Source organism: Cyprinus carpio, chromosome A19 (genome assembly GCF_018340385.1).
Source record: "Cyprinus carpio isolate SPL01 chromosome A19, ASM1834038v1, whole genome shotgun sequence".
Taxonomy (NCBI): domain Eukaryota; kingdom Metazoa; phylum Chordata; class Actinopteri; order Cypriniformes; family Cyprinidae; genus Cyprinus; species Cyprinus carpio.
Window position 1 is genome coordinate 16,036,406 of NC_056590.1, and position 18,471 is coordinate 16,054,876.

Sequence of the window (18,471 nt, forward strand, 5' to 3'; positions counted from 1 at the left end):
TAGCGTTGCAAAACATCATACTCTTATAGGCTGAAGTCATAATTTCAAGTAGTAATATTACATATCCAATTTAACAGGAAAACAGGATTATAATATAGTTTCCTCCTTGTAACGTTACTAATGTGATTCAACCGTAGGACGCTCTAATAGGCTATTCAGTAAAACTACAGTTGTAACATTGCTTTTATACTAGTTCAATAAACAAGCCATTTATATGTAGTACTTTACATTTTTTAGACCCGATATTTTGCCAGTTACCTGCACCCGTTTTTTTCATCCAACGAAACCAACTCCAACCGACAGAGCAGAAGAAACTCTGCGAGTCTTCAGAAACACACAGAAGAGATTCGCTCCCGAACGAATCAGTGTTTCTGAACGAATCGTTTAGATGAATGATTCACTTGTAACCGCGCGCGCCAGAGACCCAGTCCGAAACCGCGTGAACATTATGGAGTGAGTGCATGCATTCAACAACCCCACACCTAAAACAGGGGCGCCCCCAAGGGGTGGCCAGGGTGGCCGTAAACTCTGGCCACCCCTGTGGCCACCCCTAGGATGATTTGCAGTTGCTACTATTAATTTAAATCATATTTTAAATCTAGTAATTTTAAGATCTATATAATTTATATATCATTTAATATAGTTACTATCACACGAAGAGTGACGTTTTCTCCAGAAGTCTGCCATAATTGCAAATGTGACATTGATTTCATCCAACAGTTCAATAAAACAGAAGTTTTAATATCAAGAGTTTTACGTTTTAGACAACATATTCACTTCTTTTTGCGCTCTATTTCTAAAAACAAAAAAATCATTCCAAACACAGCCACGTTTTTGTGTTTGAGTCTAGGAGCAATCATGATAGTGTTTCGTTCCTGATATGAATCAAACGTTTAAATGATTCGGTTCAATCGCACGCGAAAGAGACTCACTTATTTAAAAGTGACTCGCTGCCACCTACTGGCTGTTTAATTTCACATTTAAGGTAACCAGTTTCACTTTTTTAAACAATTTTCAAAACATCTAGTTTTCAATGTTTTATGTTTAAAATATCAAAACATTATTTATTAATTTGTAACTCCAGGTTAAAGTATTCCATGTCCTCAGAGCTCCACATTAAACAGTATTAAAACATCTAAATGGCACTTCAGAGATGCAGTTGCAGTTTCTGTTTTCCTCTGCGATTGCAAAAGATCAATTTTGTTGATAACTGATTGCATTTGCGTGGTAAAGCCCAAATGCAAGTGTCTGACTTAAAAGATGGTGCACACTTTTAGTAGACCAAAAAATGGCGTCTAAAGTATTAAGTAAAAAAAAAAAAAAAGCCTCAGCTGTCAGCACACTTAGAAATAAGATATTCACACAATAACACACACAGCAAAATATTGTCTAGAATTTTCGTTATCCATAAATCCATCCCAGAAATCAACAGGGAGATATCATTTTTTTGTCAATATTGCAAACCCTTTATTTATTTATTTATTTTTTTGATGTGCCACCCCAAGATTTACTGTGGCCTCATCTGGCCACCCCTATTAAAATTTTCTGGGGGCTGCCACTGCAACTAAATAGTTAATTTAGGCAAATATAGGTTCTTTATTTAGCAATGTTATTGGGTTGCTGCTTTCTTGAAATGTTTTGTATGGAAGAACAGTTTTTAAAAAAGATCTGATGTGAAAACGAAAACATGAAGTTAAACAAGAATTAATAGGACAACATAAGTCAAGTTTGGATTTTTAGAAGAGAAGGATTTTGAATTAATGTGGGAAAAAAGTAAATAATTGAGACTTCTATATTTTGTTATATAATACACCTAGTCATACCTAAAATGTGACAACTTAAGTAAGCTTTATTTATATAGCACACCTTTTAAATCAGTTTTACAAAGTGGTTATGTCATATATTCTGCATTTTAAGTAGTCCCGTTATAACTACTGCTATTTTATAAAAAAAAAAATAACAACTCATTGATTAACATTACAGTCTATAAGAAATTTAATTTCAACATTGGGTCCATATTAATATATAGAGCATCTGCACCATTTACCAATAGCATTATTTTGCGAGTCTGATGGTGTCCTGTGAAACAAAACTGATGTGTTTGTTTCCTGTGAGTCATAAATCTTGATATTTCAGCACTATGGCACAGTGGTATCTCTCACCACAATGACACGTATGCATTTTTAATTTGCATTTTTATATAGATATATATATATATATCTATTATATAATATATAATAGTATATATATACTATATATATATATATATATATATATATATATTGTCTAAAGTTTCAGTCATTTTTCATAAAAACAAATCAGACTATCATTTCATATGTCATGCATTACAAGGTTAAAGACAACTATTGTTTTTACCAAAATTCATGCACATAAACTCTACATCATTGTGTGGAAACGTCTCTCTGTCCTTACTAGCAAAGAATAATTTGTTATCAGCTTGTGTTTATCTGTTTAGAGTACAAACTGAAGAGCTCTGCCATATGAAGTGCAAGCCCACCATCTAGTGTTAAAATATCAGTAATAGTACCAGCTACAATCCTATTGTTTTCAATCTCCGAACATCTGCCATTAGTGCTGATCTAGCAAAGCACCATTTAATATTTCATTAATTTATTCAAACGATTAAAGTAGAAAAAACAAACCGCAAGTGCAGTGCGTGGTTTTAAAGACGTTTAATTTAAAAAATAAAATAGATAAAAAAAATACATAAAAATTATTGAAGGATAAACAAAAACAATTCCTCCGTCTGATCTCTTGGATGCTGGGCGGCCACACTGAGGGCTTTCAGGTTTAATGGATTGACAAGGACGTGCTTTTGGCCACTGCGACATAACTGGACGTAAAAAAAAAAAAAAAAAAAAAAAAAAAAAAAGGGTTACATTTAAAATCCATCATTGAGATTCAATGAGGAGTGTGACACTGTATCAAGCAAGTACATCACCACAAATGTCAAACCATTACAGAGTGAAACACTTCCACCTTTCCCACACACCTTCACAGATTCACTCGGGGAAAAACAGGGAGCCATAGCCATTTTCATTCAGACAAACCACCTGTAAAAGTAGGTCCTTGTGTGACCGAAGGAGGGGGAGAGTTGCTCAATGTCTGACCCATTTTGCAAAAGATGCTGGTTCTATCTAAAGCAGAAACTGCTATTAGAGTTACATTTGCCCTATTGCATTGTAGGCAGGCGAGTCAAGAGTTACAAGGACAATCCGTAGTCTCCGTATCAGATATGACTTTGTAAAATGCGTCACGCAAGTTTGTGGCAATCAGTCATTCCATATAGGTTGCAAGACATGGTTTTAGCGTTGTGACAGCAGTAAAATAGTCCGGTTGATCTCCAGGGGACAATATCTGCTCCGCAAAAACTCCAGACAAGACGTCCGGCTGTTCTCCTCCATGAAATACAGATTGAACTTTGCATACAGGAAACCTGTTCACGTGTACTTTGATGAGTCGCTCTCAGGCCCGGCTCTGTTAACGGTCACTCCGGTTGAGTTTTTCACAAGATTTACAAGCAAAACGGCCCGTCGTGAGGGACACAGGAAGAGAGATTTTCAAAAAACTCCACTTGCATAGTAACAATAACCTGTATGCCTGTGACGTTCTGAGCAACAGCAATACAGTTTTAGTGTGCCATATACAAACAGAACCCAACCCCCCAACCCCAAAAAACAATACAATACAGTACAGGAATAGGTAATTACCAAAAAGGCATATATTAGCGCATGTACCTGGCAATAAATGCACGTCAAGATTCCAGAAAGGAATCAAAATAAATTCCCTTTCTCCGCTAGTCTGATTCGGGTGCCCGTTCAGAAGTCGAAACGGTCCGATTAGGGCACCTTGCATAAAGCTGCACTGATCTGGAGTCTGCTCGCACGTTCATTAGAGCTTCCCTAAAATAATTCACGTCTCACACTTACCTAGAGTGATTTAAAAAGGACAGACACACACACAGATATAAATGAAAGCGCGTACAGACTAAGGGCTTAAGTGTTTTTCCATCTCTATTGGTTTTCAATCTGTTCAATCAAAGGCCTAAAGCCTAAATGGCACACAACTACAACCTTAAAGATGAACGAGACGAATTAAAGCAACAGATGAGTTTCTGAAGCTCAACACAAAGTGGGAAATGGCGGCACCTATAGGCAAGTCGTTCTGCGAGATCTACACTTGCTGCTTTAACTCACGCTCGTCCAGGTGCAATTTATGCCGAGAAAAGAGGAAGAGGGAATATCAATTCTCAAAAACAGTTTTAAAACAGACTTGTGCCTGTCTGACAGGATCTGTAAACGATGAACAAAATTAAAAACATTACAAAAATAAAAACATTTTTACAAAACAAACAAACAAAATGCTGGACAGAAGAAAACAAAAAATTAAGCATGTTTCCAGAGTGAACGAAAAATATAGAAATTAAGAAGATATTGCACAAAACAAAAATAGTAAAGGTTGCGTGATGTGTAGAGTCAATACAGTGGGGATCTCTGGAAGCATGTTGAGTGCAGGATTCGAAGCCAGCGTTACACATACATACACCCCGATTCAACAAACAAACACTTGAAACCCACTGAATCCAGTTCGTCCCACATGTGAAGGGTGTCACGTTTAGACCGAAAATGTGAAGACGAGAAAACAATTGAGCATGAAACACACACACAAACATACACAAAAAGGAACGTTTCACCTTTCAACCAGGAAGTTGTGGAGTAGACAACCAAAAAAAACAAAACAAACAAACAAAAAAAACAGTTCCTGTTCTTGAAGCTTCTTCGGGAAGATTGCACAGGCCAAAAAAAACCAAAAAAAAAAACATCCGAGTCTACATACACATGCACAGATTCAGTGGCAGACTGAACTACTTAGCACCACCATCACCACAACTACTGAACGAGGAGCTGGGTTGCAAACGCTGGTCTCTCTGTGCTCACACCATCAGTAGGAGGGCTCAATGAGTTCTCGTCGTTTTAAGATGGGACCGGAGGGGTGGAAGAGGAAGTGAGGAGTGGAGAGGGAGCGGCGGCGTCTTTATCTGCTGACGCTGGCCGGCAGACTGTCCCTCTTCCTGCGGCGCCAGGTGTTGCGGTTGTACTGGATGTGGCCTCGGTTGGAAAGGACAGGACTGTGCACCACGGCGGGATTGTGGAAGCCCTTCAGAGGAAACTTGGGACCTGTCTACAGGAAATAAGACAAGATAGGGCAACTTAGGACGATGCTAGCATCTGAAAAAAGAGCTCAGCATACACAGAAACTGGATTCTAAATAATTTTAAACAAATGCATATCACTGAAAAGTATGGGGACAGTACTTATTTCAGAATGTAGTAATTATTTTTATTCAGCAAGGACACATTAAACTGACCAAAAGATACAGTGAAGAGTTTTATAATATTACAAAAGATTTATATTTGAATGAATGCTGTCCGAACTTATATTCAAAGAATCCACAAAAATATTAAGCAGCACAGCTGTTTCCAACACTGATAAGAAATACTTCTTGAGCAGCAAATCAGCATTTTAAAATTCATTCAAAAAGAAATGTTAATTATTTCTAAATATTTTATTAACTGAATTGTTACTGATCTACTGTATATTTGATCAGATAAATGCATCCTTTATTAGCATAAAAAAAAAATGTCATTAAAAACATTAAAAAAGAAAAATATATAATTAGAATATATATATATATATATATATATATATATATATATATATATATATATATCTATATATATATATATATATATATATATATATATATATATATATATATATACACACACACACACACACATATATACACTAATTATATATATTTTTTTTTTTTGTGTGTGTAGAGACTACAAAAGGGTCCATGGAAAATTGCAATAAATAAATAAACAATTACGAATTAAAAAACAAAATTAATAAAAAAAAAAAAAAACTGCATAGCGTAAAATAAAAATAAAAAAAAGGCAACAAAAAAAGTCATCTTTAACTAATATTTCTTCCCCATTTTTTCTAGCATTGATACACAGGCAGAGCGAGTTATTAAGTTGATAATTCTGATTTGACATAGTTGCGCATTGAATTTGTAGTATAGTTCAGCCTAAAATTATTTACTCACCATAATGTTGCTCCAAACCTGAATGACTGTCTATCTTCTGTGGGACAAAAAAGATGATAGTTTCAGATCCCATTGACTTCCGCTGCATGTTAAAAAAAAATATATACATAATGGAAGTCAATGGGAACTGAGCCTGTTCGCTCACCAAATTTTTTCAGAAGTCAGTCAGTCAAACAGGTTTCAAATGACATGAGGGTGAGTTAATGGTGAAAAATGTAATTTTGGAGTGGACCATCCCTTTAATTTGTCATTAAACTAGAACTCTTGAAGGAGGAGGGAAAGTTGGGCTCAGTGTCAAGATACAGACAGCATGTAGAGGAGAGCGCATGCGGGAGACCGCCTACCTTGGGATGGTGGTGGGGACTGGGTAGAGGGCTGGGGGGAGCTTGGGGGACTGCAGGGGGGGGCATGTGGAAGTATGGGGGTGGTCCATTTGCCATACACACCTGTCTGCCAGGTAGAGCGTGGAAAGAAAGATTGCCTGGGATTGACACTCTCGCCTGGAGAAACACAAACAGAGGGGACGTTACCTAACCATCAATGCATCATCATCATCATCATCATCATCATCATAGTTAGCTAACAACCAAAACAGCCCCTCACCTGGGTGACCGGAGGCATGGTGAGTGCTGCCGTGATGCTGGCTTTGCCCGTACCCATCTGAAGCGCTGCTGGCAGGGGACCCGGTGCCAGGAACTGAAGAGGGAAGGTGACTACAGGTGGAGCGACATACGGTGTCGAGTCAGAGTCCTGAAGGAGCAGAAGTCAAATATGTGAGAGGGAATGACAAGCTAAGGAATTATAAACCTGTAAAAGCCTGACACATGAAATCACAATCTAATGGAGTGTACTGAACCTCTAGTCAAAATCTTAAAATTACATCATTTTTGATACATCAGGCTTTTATGGGTTTTATACAAAAAAAATGCAGTTTGGTGCAGTTGCTTATATTAATATGGTAAAAGATGAAATTCTGATAGCTTGTAATGCAAATCAGTGAGATCTTTATAACAGCATTACAGACTACTCACATAAAATACATATAAATATCAGTTGTCACTCTATATCTCCCATTAATATGACATAAGATGATTTTTAATGCGTAGTTTTCGCTAAGCAAAGTTTTTATTGTGGGATCAAAACATAATGCAATACATTTATTGAGAGATGGAAAAATAAAAGTTCCTCAGATGCCTGATGCATAATTAATACTCACATTTTAACATGATTTTTATAAAAATACAAGGTATGGGTAAACAAATAAACCTAAGCTGCTTTAGTTCAGATAATGTTCAAGGGGCAAAGATGAAAGAAGTTTCCAAAAATCAAACTAATACAAATTTAATACAGTTTAATTACATAAATATGTCCGACACTGAGACTGAACGACGATGGAACATTACTTCAACCCTGACATCTTATTCTCACAAGTTATTTTAAAACATTAAAACTGACACTTTACTTGCATTTAATATGCTTTTTATGCATATTAAATCACATTTCAGTTTAAATGTGATCATATAAATCACAAATTAATGCGAACACCAAACTGGAGCATCTCGTCTTTGACCCTCATCATTAAATATCACCAACAATATTAAAGTTATTCTTACATTTACTTTATAAAAATCATTAAAGATTTCACAGCAAAAACAAACAGGAACCACGACCTGTGATCATTTAGAGGCCTTAAAACTTTGAAGATCAAGCATAATGCAGTAGGTTTATAGGGTTAAAGAACGTGGATGAAGGAAGATGCTTACGATATCACTGCCTGACAGCGAGGACGCAGAAGAGGCGGAGGAGTGCTGTTGGGGGCTGGAGAGGGACATGGGTGAGTCTGCGCTGTGAGGAGACACCGAGTCCCTCTGCTGCTGGTCCTCCACACCTACACCCAGCAGTGTGCCTGTCTCCACCTGCTCCACCGAGTCTTTATGAGATGGACCTGCATGCAGAAGACAGCAAAAACATCAGCCATACACGACTACAAGTTATGCTGAATCAGAGCAGGTTACATCTGAAACATGGCGGAAACTGGCGGATTCTGTCTGAGGACTTCCCCAGGCACTTTTCAAAAGGTCACATACGCCATTTCCAAACTAATCTACCAAGCGCCAGTTTAATATAACACATTAATCACAGTCAAAGTCCTGAATAAGATGTGTGAAAGGGATAAAATGCTGTTGAGGGGGACACTTGCTCACTTCAAGGGCACCTACAAAGTTACGCTTCATCAGAAAGCGTTTCAAATCCATTCATTTCAATACACTGCAGGGACAAAATGCAAGGGTTTGCCAAAGTGGCCAAATACATACAAAACTGTCAAAATGCCCGTCTTGATGAGTATTCACGTAAACAGTCGATTTATACCAAACAGTTGAGAAACAAAACTTGTTTAACTTAAGTTAGATCCGTGCATTAGGTCTTAAAGAGACAGCAACATAAATAAACCTGCTGCTGTCTGTCATTAATGTTTATTTATACATTGAAGACTAACCAGTGTTTTTTTAAGTTAAACAGATTATTCAGTTTCTGTGGTATTTCTGTACCTGAATATTACCGTTATAACTACCTGACAAACTTAAAACACAGTTCATTTTACTTCTTTGTTTTTGTTTGTGCCATTGCAGGTCATTTACCCTCCAAACAGGACATGAGTGACCCGTCCACTCAGATGGTTTATAATGCCTTATCCATGAGAACTTATTGCACATTATGAAGTACAATCAAACACAAACACACTGAATGAAAAACACATACATTGTGAGAAAGTGTCGTCATATTGAGACGTACCTGGATTCCTCTCAATGCGGGCGTTGTGTCTGCCACCCCACTTCTTTATGATCCACTCCCTGTAGTCGATGACTTCCTGGGTGACTTTAATTATGCGGCCCAAAGTGCTGAGGCGACAAGATAAGTGGCAAATTAAATAGAGTTTGAGAGAATTAGGGTGAAGGTGCTTGAATGCAGATGAGAGCTGTACCTGTCACTGTCTTTGTTGGGGTAAGAACGTGCGAGAGGTGACACGGCGTGACCCAGTATTATATAAGCGTAGTCAAAAGCCTCCTTCACCTGCATGGCACCGTAAGAGCTTCTGCCCACGTCATTACCTAAAGTCACACAAAAGAAGAAACATATAATGTTTCACTTAAAAAATTTTATGCTAATTATTATTGCACTATTTATTTTCATGTAGCATCAATATTTTAATAAATATTTAGGTCAGGTACATTTTAGGACTTCTATCATTAATTCTAAAACATTGGTTTAGTAGAGCTAACTTTCTGTACAAATTTTTTTTTTAAAGATATTTTGCAAGGATGGAAGTTTCTGTAACATTCTGTAACATTGTAGTGCTTTCTGGAACATTCCAGAACATTGTGGGACTAGTCATAAAAGGCAAAAATCATCCAGCGTACACTTCTGAAGTTTTGGACTCACATTTGGATAGCTGTTTATGCTAAACTCGAGATGTTAGCTCAGTATTATACATGTGCCCTGTCATTTTTATGCAAACAGATTAGCTTGTGTGAGTTGTCAACATATTTTAGTTTTCATGAGCACTATTAATGATAGACAAAAACTAATGTGATTTTCATGTGACATTTTATAAAGAAACATTTTAAATAAGAGTGAAATAAAACTTTTATAAACATTTGTTTCACAGTGTAATGAATACAGTTCTTAAAGAACTGTATTCATTCATTCAGTAAATTACTTTCAGCATTGCTTTCATCAAACTACTTTTATTGCCTTAAAGCACATAAGAGCAACACCAAACATCTCGTTTTCTACAATTTCAAAAGTGTTCAATGGCTCGGTTTCAAAACCTAGTGGGCATCTTAATTCATCATAGGCAAAGTTAATGGCTTGAAACACACCTGGAAGAAGAGGGTCCTCGATACAGAGCATGGAGGGCCTGTAGCCATTACTCATGGCCTTCATGATGTCCTCTTTAGCCATGTAAGCGCCGCCGTTCTTTATCCTGATGCCCGTCTTCAGGTAGTTGAAGTGTCTTCCATACAGCTCGAAGAACTCGATGAGCAGAATGCCAAGGTTCATGTTGGGATTCCTAGCATCAATTCTTGGGTGCAACTGTGGGTGTAAACAGCAGGCAAGATTATACAGAGTCTCTTTATTTGTTTGGTAAGGTCATTTATGAAAGGAGTATGACTGACAGTCATACAAAGGCAGTAAAATATGCTTAACAAGTAATGACAGATTTCTATGTGAGACTAGACCAAGTTATTTTTATTATGAAACACTCTTTGTCTGCATGTCGTGAGCGGCTGCTTATGTTGCACCTGTAAGAAGCTGATGACCATCAGGATGAGACTGTAGGAGCTGATTCCCCCCGTGAAGACTTCGTTGAGGTCTCGCTGCAGCAGGAACTGTTTCAGCACTAAGATTAAATAAGGCAGCACGGTATACTTCTGTGTGGGAGAAAAAATACAAAGTATTTTAGACTTTAGTACATTGCACCAAATGACTCATTTAACACTTGAATGTTCTCTACAAGGTTCACAAAGGGTCTTTTTACCACAACAGTGTCTCATTACACATTTATTTACATCAGGAATATCTGTTTTGTGAAGTCTTGCACATGTATGTGCCGAAAACATGGGGGTTTCATACATGAGTGTCTTTCACTGTTGTTGAAATCCAGCTGTTCAGAAGCAGACGTATATTACATGAGGTAAAGTGTTATGATAACTGGTGACGGCCCGATAAATCTTACATTCCTCCACCATGCAAGACTGACATCGTCTTAAAGGTTTTGGTTGGGTGTCATTCACTATCGGAGTGTTTCAAGTCATCCTGGGAAGTTTGCATTCCTCAATTATGTTTGCATTTTCAATTGCAATGTCTACGTTAAAGTCACTTTAGTCTGAGCAAGATAAAAGCAAAAAAAAAAGAAAAACCCCGCAAGATTTAACTTCACAAAATTTTAACTCAAAAGGAATTGACCAAAAAATTTGAGAAACCCAGCTGTAAAGTATATAAATAGTTTAATTAATAAAAATGGGACTCTATCACCCAATATTTACGTGAGCTATGTATTATGTTTATAAGATTATTAAGGTGCTAAGTTGGCAACATGCTAACATCAAACTCAAAGTTGAGTCTCAGTGTGCTTCACATACACTTAGGATGCTGCCTTAGAAGATGTCTATGTAGGCAGTAGACAACAAGAAGCTCACAAGTTCATATTTACAAGTTGAGAAGTCGTAATTATGACGTCAGGTGTCACATTCGTCATTTTGATCAGAATAGGATGGCAATGTTAAAAAAAAAAAAAAAAAAAAAAAACCTCCAAAAAAAAAAAAAACAAAAAATAAAAAAAAAAAAAAAATCAAAAAAAAAAAAAAAAAAAAAAAAAAAAAAAAAAAAAAAAAAAAAATTAACTCCACGTCTACTAAAAAAAAGCTTCTGTTTCCCCACTAGTAATTTAATTTGTTCATACGAGTTTAGACTCAAATACCCTCTTTCCAATATGAAACGAAGGCCCCATAATAATTGCATGGATTATTTCATATTTGTATCAGTTAGGACTGTAAGTCCAGCATCGATTCAGTCTTACACAGATTCTGTAGCTCACTGAATCAAATTAATTTAAAACATAAGCACTGGACACTACCAGGCTAAAACCACACCTTATATTTGCGTTTGCCAGCACATTTTGAGAAACAGAGGCTGTTCTCTGTAAAATGCCATATTGCAACATCATCTCACACGCACAGATTTTTTACAAAAAGTTAAAAATGAATAATTAGAATATTTAGTAAAATATTGGACTGACTGTCCCAATCACTAAATAATAACAGACAGCTATTCATTAGTTTGTGAAATTTCAAAATCCGTTGGGCTCAAACATCTAAGGAAGCATGTAGCCCCATCAGTTTGAATGATGCCTCTGACCCTGAGCATGTGATTTTTTCATTTGTGTGGTTTCTATTGTTGCTACATTATTTTTTTGAAAACGTAGAACATATTTTAGTACAAAAGTTATTGGTAAATTCACAGATTTCACACATCAATCTGTGTGCATGCACATTTCCTCAATCAGACCCTTTGTCCCGGTGTATTAAGGAAGATGCACAGATGATAGCGGTCACAGGGGAGTACAGCAGGTATGCACATGGAAATGAGCTTTGCAGAAGAACATCAAGGCAGCAGGTCATCTCCTTATTCAAACATCTGCACTGAAAGCTTGCTGACAGATGTTAGGTTATGCTGCAACCTTTTCTCTCTTTAGGCTAAGACTGACAATTTAAGCCTGACATCAAATCAGCAACCACAGAGCAAATCTAGGACACATAGTACATGTAAATACAAGCAGGGTTCAAAATGTACTTCCTGCACAATGTACTGTAGCAATAAGTAACACTGCAACGCACAATGCCCTTTCAATGTTTTTACAAGAAAATGTAGAAGACTTAGGCAAAAATTCAACCATAAGTCTGTTGGGAATTGCCTACATGAGGTGAAAGAGCTGAAGACTGGTAAACGGAGCTGCCTTGCTTTTGTTCACTGAAAAACATCTTATGTGCTATAGTCTCAACATAAAATTAAAGCTTACATTTACAAAGAAAAGGAAGCGTGCAAAGTTTAACTAAACTATATTAGTCCCAATGTGTCATTAAGGCTGTAATTACTCCATTGTCTGTTCCAGCTTGATATGTTCTCATCCTTTTGCAAATCATAGGCTACTAAAATATCACTTTTACAGAGAAAAACGCTTTATATGCCATTTCAGTGAAGGTAAAATGGACAAAAAATACTGAATATGACATGACTAAATATAAAGTGCAATGTTTCATCAAAAGTCATTGTACTAGAAATAAAAATACAATTTATTTGACCAAAAAAATATGGTAAATTTTTTTTTTATTGTGAAATATTACAATTTAAAAGAACTGTTTTCTGTTTGAATATTAAACTGTAATTTATTCCTCTGATGGAAAAGTTGAATTTTCAGCATCATTACTTCAGTTTTCAGCATCACATGATCCTTCAGAAATGTGTGTTGTTGCTGTTTTTTCTGCTTACTAGAATAATTTGCTTATCTATATTGAAAACAGTTGTGCTGCTGATGTTTCTGTGGAATCCATAGCTTTGTTAATCCTGAACAAAGTCAGGGTTTCCACAAAAACATTAGCTAACATTCATGTCAAGATGAACTTAGAAAAATGATTGCCCAAAAAAAAATAAAAAAATAAAAAAATAAAAACCTTGTAAATACTCTATTGTCTGCTACAGTTTGACATGCTGTCACTTTGCAAATAATGTCAACTAAAATCTTATTTTTAGAGACTAAAACAAAGTGATATGCTATTTAAGCAAGTAAAATAGATTAAAATTATTGAATATGACATGCCCTTTAGTAATTCATCAAAATTAGATATACTACGACTAAAACATACAAAAAAAATGGACAAATGAGCAGTGCAATAAATACAAGCAAGCAAACAATATTCAGTTGGAGCCACTCTTGAACCTATACATCAGTGTAGTTTTACAAAATTGTTAAATTAGATTTACAAAATATGCCAAAACGGTTTTTACCTTCATGTATTCTTTGATGAAGCTAGCAGCTTTGATGCCCGTCTCCACGTTAAAACTAATGTCCACTTTCACCTCGGTCTCCTGATCAGTCAGTTTGATGATTGGTACTTCAAAATTCAAAGATATGAATAGAACACAATTAATGGCTAAGAAACCCCCAAATGTTACAAATTAAAGCAACAATCCAAAGTCATTCTTGGCACACAAAAAAGCAACAACCACTGAATATGAACCAGTTTAAGTGTGGTTGGTGTTAAATCAACAGTGGGAAACACGTACCGTAGCTTTGTCCAGAACTTTGATGGAATAAGGTTCTGCCACATTGTGTTTTCGGAGCGCCTGCTCCAACTGCTGCAGGGGAGGTTTCTCCCATTTCCCAAACACCACCAGGTCAATGTCACTACAGTGTAAAAGAATCAGTCAGGTTTAGGTTTAGGCAATTTGTTAAAATCAACACATTCCAAGAAGCCTAGTGGAAGCCCATAGCTCCAAACCAAAACCACCAAATAAACTCACAATCATTGTCTCCTCAGTAGCATTCAGCCAAATGCATGAGGCCTAATGACTAACATTAACACAAGGAAAATCTTTCAGGTTTAGAGACCAATTTTATTTGGACTGCACAATTTCGTAAACTACAGATCTAGGATCGTTTGTGCCATTCTCACATTTGGAGTTAGCAAACAGCAATTGATCATAGAAAGTCCGTTTAGTTACTAAAAGACAGCTATGTGAAAAAAAAGAGCCAAAAAAGGCTAGCAGGCTATAGTTGTGATAAAGATGAAGCACGTGCTCTGATCCCACCAGTCTGTGAGAGTCATCTAACTGTGAATAGTGTTATGCCTGTACAGCAACAACGGATCATGAGAGCTACATCATGTACTGTATGTTGACATCTGCTAACAGCCCCGATCAAAATCTCACTCCTGTGTAGACACTTAATGTGCAAGATCAAACACACATTCATTTACCTGGTTGGGAGAAAGAGTCCAGTGCTAAAGCTGCCAAAAATCTGGACCTAAGTGCATAAAAGTAGAAACAACTACATTAGTATTTTTGACTTCTAATTTAATATGCTAATCATAGCCCTACTGCATAGACTTCAGCTCTTAATCTTACATCAGCGGTTGGCCACAACTCCTTAATGACCGACTCTATCCTGTCCACCACCTCCTGTCTCATCGTGGTCTCCTGAGGACGAGGAGACATGAAATTGTAGAAGTCCATGATTTCTTCATGCAACTTGGAAGAAATGACAGAAAGAAACAATTTGGTACAATTAAAGAGGCCATACTGGCAGATCCATCACAACAACTCAAAGCAAGAATCTTAACATTTGTTTAAAAGAAACTGACTGGTTAAATGTTAACCAAATTCAAATTCATATCTGGCTCCATTCTTGTATAGAAACAGCCATTTGGTCCTCCCAAATATGAATATTTGACTTTAATTTTTGTTTTGAATCAGATTTTTACAATTACATTTCATAGAAAAGAAAAAAAAAAGAAGCACATATGAACTACTTATTTGTTATCTGTCCTACACCAGTGTCTCTAAATTAAAGTTTATGCTAATTTACAGACTTAAAAGTTCTTATTATTTTCCTCAGAAATAACATAGCTGGGAATACCAAGAAAACCAATGGTCCACCGATCTTAAACACCTAAACAGCATTTTGCACCTATGAGTCTATGTCACAAAAATGCTGTCTAGTAGGACTACATCAGCCACTCAATAGGTTTTGAGACAGTCACTGCCTCATTCGGTTCTAGATTCTTCCATGGAAAAATTCCAGAGGTCTGCAACCATCCACCACAAATATAACAAGTTCATGCAACAGATTCGTCCCTTCTTACAAGCCTACAATTGCGGAGTAACTAAGGACTAAAGCACGCATTGTATTAAGTGTCCAGTCATACTCATAAATCAGAAAACACACCAAAACCCTAAACACAGCCAACATTAATAAACAGGCCATGACAACTAATGTAACAAAACGGTTAGTAAAAAGCTGTTGTCAGACTTATAAGCAAACAACAACTGACTTGCTATATTTGTAAACTCTACTTGGAAAAAGTGTAGTTTTTTAAGAACTCAACTAAATAAATTCATTCACTCAGGATCAGGGTTAGTGATCAGTCGTGTTGTCACATGGTCCCTGACATCCGGACATGGCATATAGTGCGCATTAATGCCCACCCACTCATCCAGCTGCACTGGTTCCAGAAGCATCTCTCATTTCCCCATTAGGATTTTTTTAAAAGTCGTAAAAAGTTATATAAACCATGAACCAAACCAACCAGCTACGAGAGGATTCAAAACATTACAAACTGTGACTGGTAGCAGAAAAATATTTGAAAATCAGAGAAAAAGTACAAGACTGCATGCTTAAAGGCTATTATATGGGAAAGACAAGCAATCCTATTAAGAGTTCAAATTAACAACTGAATCAAAAAGAGAATAAAAAACTATTGATTTAAATGGTTGATTATGCATATATAAAACAATACTTTTTATATAGGCCTACACTGCAAAATAACTGCATATCTCGCAGCGAACGTAATGTATTGTTTCTATATATGTTGGAATCAATAATTTTATATATGAAATAAATGACTTTATATGAAAAAAAAAAAAAAAAAAAAAAAAAAAAAAAATTTTCACATTCACATTATTTTCACATATTTAAGCTTTATTCTACACTGCTGTTTACGTTTTAGTTGACTTCCTGGTTCTATGAAGCCCCTCCCTCAGAAATACTCAGTGGGCTCAGACTGGTTAGCTGGCCCAATGTGTTTGTGATTCGCGAACCACCTAGTGCACATTTTCTGGAAATGTCACACCACCTTACCATTACTGGTAGTTGCGTGTTCCAGGGGGCGGGGTTTATGTAAGTTATAGGCTTAGTGATGTCACAAACCCAGGAAGAAGCTCATTGTAGTCCCAGCAGCCTTTTCTGTAGTCCTTAAACAGCAATTTCTTTCAAATAAAATAACTCCCTTTACATTGAACTTTGAGCGTTGTAACGTTGCAGATGTTGTTTATGCTTTAACAGCAACATTACACACTAACTAAAATTTAAAAAAGTGAAATCATAATCAACCACCCATTTAAAATATGAGTTGAAAAATGTACAAAAGCATATAACCATTAATTAACAACACTGTAGCTCACAGTCGATTTGTCTTTAAAGTTTTATAAGTCAACGCTAAAAATTAATTTCCATTCCTTACTTCCAGAATCTGTTGCACACTATAACAATCTCTCTTTCCTAAATCAAGTGTTATTAAAAAGACGGTTTCTGATTTGATTTAGTTCGTTAAACGTAATTAACTTAAATAAAATGTTCATTTACGTTACACGTTTGTTTCTCGGTTACACGAGTCAGTGAGTTTTTGACTCGAATAAACGATTCGCGAATGAATCGTACAGACCGGTTCAATCGATTCACCAGCAACAAGATCCGACTCAAAAGATCGAATCGGTATCGCTAACGAATCAGAATCGCTGCTATACGTAAACTGCTGGGTTCCACAAACCGAGTCCCATCCCACAGATCGCAGTCGAGCCCAGGATATCACAGCTAAACGTGCTAAAGCTAACCCCCCGGCCCAACACGTCAAAAAGGCCCACCAACACTTCACCACACACATAAGGCCACAGAAAGACAGCGCAGTGTAATAACGCCCCATCCCGACCGCAAGCAAGCGAACGCTGCTGCTGCTGTAATAAATCAAGCTCATCTCACCCGTCAACCCCTGGGTTATATTTCCTCGTCTTCCACGGCGTGCCGGAGCTCTCATAATTGCCGTTAGCCCAGTTGGAGAGCAAGTAGTTTATCCCGTAGGTGCTGGCCTTGTTGTCGCTTTTCCTCCGGCCCGGGTGATGGTGGTGGTGGTGGTGGCTGTGAACCGCTGCCGGGTGGGACGGGTGGCGCTTCATGCAACTCTGCTGCTGCTGCTCTTGATGGAAATGTCGTAGATGAGGATGAGGAGGGTGATGATGATGGTGGTTGACATTATTCAGCACGCTCTCCTCGCTGCAAGTAAAAAACGCATGCCCCTTGTTCATATTCCCAGCGATCATATTAGGGCTTGTAGTCCTTATTTTAGAGCAGCTGGACGCCGGATCCGCCGCCGAGCCGGTCTTCTGGGTCATTTCGCCGTCTCCCGTGTTTCCATTCAACGCGTGAGCCGCAGCCGCTGTTTTTAATGTTAGTGCTGTTATTCGCGTTGGACGCGACAGTCTTATAAACGTCAAACGCCGGAGAGTTGACACGGAGGTTGTTGTGGTGATGGTGGTTCTGGTGCTGACTAGTCCGGTTCACCTGAGACGTCTCCCACACACGCATCCATAAAGCGTTCGCAGGACCTTTCTGTTCCGGCTGAATCCAAGCGACCCTCGGATCCATTCAACTCGTCTTTCTAGCAGCGCTGTCAGACAAACGAACGCCTTTCCCCCCCGTTCAGCGGATGAGTTTGAGTCCGGGCCGCGAGAACGAGTCTGTAAACGGAGCTGCGCGAAACCACAAGGAAAATAACGACGTGCCGAACGCCACAACCAACGGGAATCGATTAGTGGCTCTTTTCCCCCGCTAGCGATAAACTGTTAGCTAAACTATACAGTGTTTCCAATATGGCGTATTCCCTTGAACCCCGAAATTCAGTACGCATGTGTAGGATTTTAAACCATCGGGGCAGCACACACCCCCGAGCAGCAACCCCACCCTTCTGAACGACTTCAAGCGAGGAGGACGCGTTTGAATTTAAAACT

At 37.5% G+C, this 18,471-nt stretch overlaps 1 protein-coding gene across 1 annotated transcript; it reads right to left on the minus strand.

The window, feature by feature from the left end:
* Positions 1–3,583: 3,583 nt before the first annotated feature.
* Positions 3,584–18,279, minus strand: LOC109112222 (terminal nucleotidyltransferase 4A-like). Its single transcript, XM_042776768.1, is given in 14 exon segments — positions 3,584–5,202; positions 6,477–6,632; positions 6,736–6,882; positions 7,896–8,077; positions 8,926–9,032; positions 9,116–9,242; positions 10,014–10,227; positions 10,437–10,565; positions 13,699–13,806; positions 13,978–14,098; positions 14,670–14,716; positions 14,818–14,941; positions 17,447–17,896; positions 17,898–18,279. Coding segments are annotated over 14 exon segments (2,271 nt in total). The 5' UTR covers positions 18,110–18,279; the 3' UTR covers positions 3,584–5,055.
* Between the last annotated feature and the right edge of the window lie 192 nt (positions 18,280–18,471).